Source organism: Arachis stenosperma, chromosome 1 (genome assembly GCF_014773155.1).
Source record: "Arachis stenosperma cultivar V10309 chromosome 1, arast.V10309.gnm1.PFL2, whole genome shotgun sequence".
Lineage (NCBI taxonomy): Eukaryota > Viridiplantae > Streptophyta > Magnoliopsida > Fabales > Fabaceae > Arachis > Arachis stenosperma.
The window spans coordinates 18,645,173-18,651,516 of record NC_080377.1 but is presented as its reverse complement, the minus strand read 5'-3'; the positions used below and the strand labels follow the sequence as shown (position 1 = coordinate 18,651,516).

Sequence of the window (6,344 nt, the reverse complement as noted above, 5' to 3'; positions counted from 1 at the left end):
GATTCTCAAGTGTCAGATCATTAGTGATTTGATTTTTTAATGTAACAGTATAGCTTTAAGATAATTTTGTTATGGTGAAGAGATTTTATGCATCTCAATAATAAAAACTAAGCTTCATTGACATATGTGCAGGTTACTTGTGGTAGTAGCTCAGGTAATAAGTGGATACGTTGTCTTTTGCCTTCCCTTCTTATATGTTTGTATTGTTCGACCATATGCTTTGGAACCAAAGCTTTCTACTTATGATCCTTGATATAGTAATATACTAACTAAATTCTTTTTAATCTTGAATTTGCAGATGTTATGCTAGATATTTGCACTGACTCACTAGCATGGCCAGGGAGACAGAAGGGAGAAAAAGAAAGAAGAAACAAGAACTCACAATGCTCAGCTGCATCCTACCATCTCAGTGGCTGCAGTGGCTTCTGCCGTGGCAGCCATCGCAGCTGCAATGGCTGCTTCATCTGCACCAAGCAAGGATGAGAGGATGGCCAAAATTGACATGGCTATGGCCTCTGCAGCCACATTGGTGGCCACGCAGTCTGTCGAGGCTGCTGAGGCAATGAGGGCTTAGAGAGATCACTTAGCTTTTGTGGTTAGCTCAGCTGTCAATGTCCGCTCTCATAATGATATCACTACTCTTGCCACTGCAACTGCGACAAGTAGCACTCCTTGATGACACTGTCAAGAATCAACAAGAGTATAGTTGCATTGTCAATTAGCTCCTCATAGGACAAGAGCCTGATCTTAATTATTAATGTTTGCAGCTCTAAGAGGAACAGCTACCTGATAAATATGTATTTGAAATACTAATTGAACCTTTTAATATCTATTTTAGTTAGAATGTTATTATTAGTTATTTTGTCTCTTTTATAAATTTTTTCTGTTGTGTCCAAACTTATTTATTAATTAAAATAATTACACATGTATGAACAAAAAATTTTATTGCTTTTTGTATTTTTATTATAAAAGTAATTTTTATTTTTGTCAAAAAGGCAACCTTTCTATTAGTTGCATATTTTGAATATTAGAAAACACTTGTATGGTTGCATATCTAAAAGAAAAGGCAACACTTGTATAAGTTGCATATCCAAAAGAAAAGGCAATGCTTTTAAAGGTTGCATACTCAAAACTAATAGGCAACACTTTAAAGGATTGCAAATTCAAACTTATAAGCAACACGTAAAACGGTTGTATTTTATGGTAAATAGGCAACACTTTTTAGTAGTGGTCAAAATATGAGAGAAAAGACAACACTGCAAAAGTGTTGTCTCAAACACACCTCTAAAATGTTGTTGTTTTTCAACCAAAGGCAACACTTACCAAGTGTTGCCATCAAAAGTAACGCTTTTGAAGCAAAAAAGTGTTGCCTTGATCTAAGGCAACGGCCGCATATGCAACGCCCCTAAAAACGTTGTCTTAGGTCCAAAAGTATTGCCATAGATCAAAAGCAACCTTTTATCAGCTTTTAAACAACACTTTTTAAATGTTGCCACAACCTGAAAATGTTGTAGTGATTCTTTTAAATAATAATTAATTTATTAACTAATTATTTATTAATTTCGTGAGGTTTACTGTTATCATATTTAAAAGGTAGTGTCTAACTTACTTAAAAAATTAAAAAATAATATTTAATTTAAAAATATAAAAATAAATTATTTTAAATATTTAAAATTTATTATAAAAGGTAATTTAAATAAAATTTAGACATCAAATAATCAATATCATAAAATTTACCAAGTTAATAAGCCTTACACAGAATGTAATGGTTCTCTTCTATATGTCAATTTCTTGTTTTATTCCACGATATCAATGCTGCATTTTGCATTTTAAAAGATTTAATCAATTGGTTAAAGAAACAATAATTATTTATTTAGGTCAAACATTCATACTAAAATTCACCTACTATTTTAAGGGTAATGAGACCATTAGAACGTTTATTCTCTTGTATGTGGGCATGTTTTTTAGAGCACAAGAGAATCAAAACTATGAGAAATTATCGATATTTGATATGCATATATGAGATTCAAGTAAGAAGGAGAACGTCTTATATACAATACTTGATTGGGTATGGTTAGATTGATAGAAAAAAACTTTATATTTTTTTATTTTTTAGTATGTTTAAAAAAATTTTTAATAATAAAAATAAAAATACTAAAAATTTAAAAAAAATTTAAGAAATTATAATTTATATCTTTTTTAAAAAAATATTTTTTACATAATAAATAAATAAAATTTTTTATATTATTATATTCAAACATAATTAATAAAAATTTTTTTTATAAGATATCTAAATATAAAATTATTTTTATTTTTTTAAAAAACTTTTTAAAAAAATAACTCAAAAAAATACTTTTTTAAAAGTTTACACAATCAAGCCCATAATGTGATTTACATAAATATTTGTCTAGCAGAATATTCTAGAACAAATAAATAAGTCAACACAATATAAATTTGATGAATAGATATATGAAAATTAACTTTAATTAATATTAATTTATTTTTTATTGTAAAATAATTTTTTATTTTTTAAAAAAATTTAAAATTTAAAATTTAGAATTTAAAATAAAAATAAATTAAAAAATTAACTTCTTAATTGAACTCAAATTTGATATAGTAGTAAATATGGTGTGATTGTTTCAAAAAATGATTGTCATATATCAAAAGAATACACGTCTTTTTACTCTAGATGGGTTAAAATTCGAATAAAATGAATCTTATTCACTATAAAAAATGATAGAATAAAATTGTGAAAGAAAAAAATGTATGTAAATTATTTTTTAAATCGAAATATTAAATGCTATTATTAATAAAATCAAACAAAAAAAAATCAGGAAGTTAGTAATTATATAGATTTCATTCGTTAAAATTTTTATTTTTAAAAATAATTTATCAAAATTAATTTTTAAAATATATTTTTAAAAAAATTATTTCATTTATATTTGATAAATCAAACTAAAAATAATTTTCCATAAAAATAGAAATAGCAATAATTGTTTACTGTGTTATATTATTTAACAATTTTTAATTGGATGAATAAATAAGTCAACTAACCTCTTAAATCCTTGAAATTGAAATATATGTTGCATTAAATTTTCAAAATCAAATTCAAAATACTTTTGACTTTCCGATTATTCAGGGAAACATTTAATTTAGTATATTACTTAACTTGGCTACTTATACGTTTTAGAAGAAGTGAATAAATCTCTAGTTTGACTCAGAAATCAACCATTAGTATTTAAACAATTATAATTAAGTTGGCTTAATAGTTAGTTTATTAGTTTATTTAAAAAAATGTTGAAAATTCAAATTTTATTTTGTATATATATTAATTTATTAGTCAACGATAAATCTTTAAATAAAGTTTTAATTCGTGCGAATTAATCATTAACCTGTCAAACCAAAAAATATTGTAAAAATAAAAAATAAAAAAAATTATTACTTAAAAAAATAAACTATTAAAATGATATCCAAAAATTTTACTACTAACAAAAATAATCTCAAAAATTATAAACGACAAATTAAATCCATAAATTATTTAAAAACATGATAAATTTTTAAAAATATCACTTTTTTAATTACTAGTGAAAACTCATTTTTATATTTAACAAACAACTTGTCTATTTGATATAAATGTAGAAATATTTTGATAATCATTTGGAAGGTGCACAAAAATAAAAAAATGAAACAAAATTTGATCTATCGAATTTTTTAATTTTTAACAGAATTTTATTAATTCACAATAATAAAATAAGATTATTTGACGTAACATTATCAAATTTTAACAATAAAAATATCTTATTTTCTAATAATTTTTGTAATAAACCGTATCAAAATATAATGTTAACATTTTCTGAGAATATATATTCAATAATTGCTTATTTTTATTGGATTTTAAAATTTTTCGAAAAGTATTTGTCATTAATATCATTTAAGATTATTTTTGTCACGGACATAAACTTTAGATACAATTTTAATAATTTATCTCTACTAAAAATTTCATTAATTTGACTTAGAAATGTGTCATTACACATAATGTAATGGGTCTCTCCTATATGTCAAATTTTTTTTTAATTCCACGCTGAAAAAACAGTTTTGCATTTTAAAAGATCTTAATCAATTGATTAAAGAAACAATAATTATTTATTTAGGCCAAACATTCATACTAAAACCCCCTACTATTTTAAGGGTGTAAGTTGTGAATGATCATATCATGGATGAATTGGTTGATGTGCTTATCAGAAGAACCTCCATCTTGTAATGCTTTTCTTGCTAAATCCTTCATCTCCATTGCTCTGTTTTTAATCTCTTCAGCATTTGGCCCGTCCATGACCTCCCAAATGCACCTTTGAAGCTCTTGTGCATTGATAGCTCCATCTTCCTCAGACTTAGCATTCACTCCAGTCTTGAACACATTTGATACAAGTACCGCATTTGTTGGCTGATCAGTCCATTCAGGACAAGCGATGACCGGCACGCCGGCGACGAGTGTTTCCAACGTAGAATTCCACCCACAATGACTAACAAAGCATGCCACAGAAGGGTGCATGAGAACCCTCTCTTGTTGGCACCATTTCACAACCAAACCTCTCCCTTTTGTCTCTTTGAGAATTTCAAAAGCTAATTCATCAGCATCATCTTCTTTATTTTCTGCCCCAGGGTTCAGCACCCACAAGAATGGTTTGTTGCTGTTCTTCAAAGCAGTGGCTATGTTTTCAATGTTCTTATTGGACAGCACAATCAAACTCCCAAACGACACATAAATCACTGAGGAATTTGGTTTATTATCAAGCCACTCTATGCAAGAATATTCAGCATTCCACAAGTCCACACTAAAGCCATTGGTTTCTGTCTCTCCTAACAAAAATGGAGATACTAGTGGTCCAATGGGGTAAATAGGAGTAAGTGAAACCATGGATTTCACTATCTCTTCCTCAGCTTCATAAAACGATGTGCCAAAAACCCATTTCACTTTATCAAGTGATTGGTACAAATGCATGAGTAATCTTTTAAAATGATCAGGACTTGAAGGAAGCATAAGAGTTGGAAGATCTCTAACCTTAAATGTTGGAAGCCCAGGTAATTGCACCTTCTCATTTGGATCCTCCAAATTGTGAAAATCATCATCAGTGTTCTTGAAATATCGGTAATAAATAGAGAACACTGCAGAAGCTTGGATCCAAAGCATTGCACAGGGTATGCCATGTTCATTGGCAACATCTATAGCCCAAGGAACAAAAGGGTTAACAATCATGCAAGAAAATTCTTGAGCTTTGGTGAGGTTGGTGATGAGAGTAGACAAATTTTTAGACCCTTTAGTATAAAGAGAATTTATTAGTGAATTTTGATCACTACGATCAAAATCAAAGCTAAGGCCATCAGAAAAGAACTCAAGATGAATCTCTGAGCTCTGAGAATTTGGCATTTTGGGTAAACGATGGCGTGCATTTTCTGTGGTTGCAATGGTAACATGAACACCCTTTGAAATAAGACGTTTGGCTAATTTTAAGAAGGGATTAATGTGACCTTGAAAGGGTAGTGAGACCATTAGAACGTTTATTCTCTTGTCGTTGGCCATTTTTTTTAGTGCACAAGAGAATCAAAACTATGAGAAAATAATCGATATTTCATATACATATATGAGATTCAAGAAGGAGAACATGTTATATATAGTGCTTGATTGGGTGTCGTTAAATTAATAAAAAAATTTATATATTTTTTATTTTTTAGCGTGTTTAATAAATTTTTAGTAGTAAAAATAAAAATACTAAAAAATAAAAAAAATTTTCAGGAGTTACAATTTATATATGTTTTTTTTAAAAAATTATTTAAAAAATAAATTTTTACATAATAAATAAATAAATAATATTATTATATTATTATATCTAAACATAATTAATAGATAAAAAGATCTTTTTGTATAAGATATCTAAATATAAAATGACTTTTATTATTTTAAAAGATCTTTTTGAAAAAAAAAGAATTAAAAAAATATTTTTTTAGAAGCTACGCAAACAAATTTAATGTAATTTACATAAATATTTGTCTAGTAGAATATTCTAGAACAAATAAATAAGTCAACACAATATAAATTTGATGAATAAATATATGAAAATTAACTTTAGTTAATATTAATTTATTTTTTATTGTAAAATAATTTTTTAATTTTTAGTTTTTTAAAAAATTTAGAAATTAAAATTACAATTTAAAATTTAGAATAAAAATAATTTAAAAAAATTGTAACTTAAAAAATTAACTTCTTAATTGAACTCAAAGATTTAGTAGTAAATATAGTGTGATTGCATCAAGAAATGATTGTCATATATTAAAGGAACACACGTCTT

General features: G+C 26.6%; 1 protein-coding gene across 1 annotated transcript; it reads right to left on the bottom strand.

Moving 5' to 3' along the window:
* Positions 1-4,183: 4,183 nt before the first annotated feature.
* Positions 4,184-5,551, bottom strand: LOC130976261 (UDP-glycosyltransferase 84B2-like). Its single transcript, XM_057901079.1, has one exon. It carries the CDS (start codon positions 5,546-5,548, stop codon positions 4,184-4,186), a length of 1,365 nt encoding a protein of 454 aa, XP_057757062.1. The 5' UTR covers positions 5,549-5,551.
* Between the last annotated feature and the right edge of the window lie 793 nt (positions 5,552-6,344).

Bases quoted from the DNA above. Each gene is read 5' to 3' on its own strand.
- LOC130976261 (XM_057901079.1), bottom strand. From the start codon at position 5,548: ATGGTCTCACTACCCTTTCAAGGTCACATTAATCCCTTCTTAAAATTA.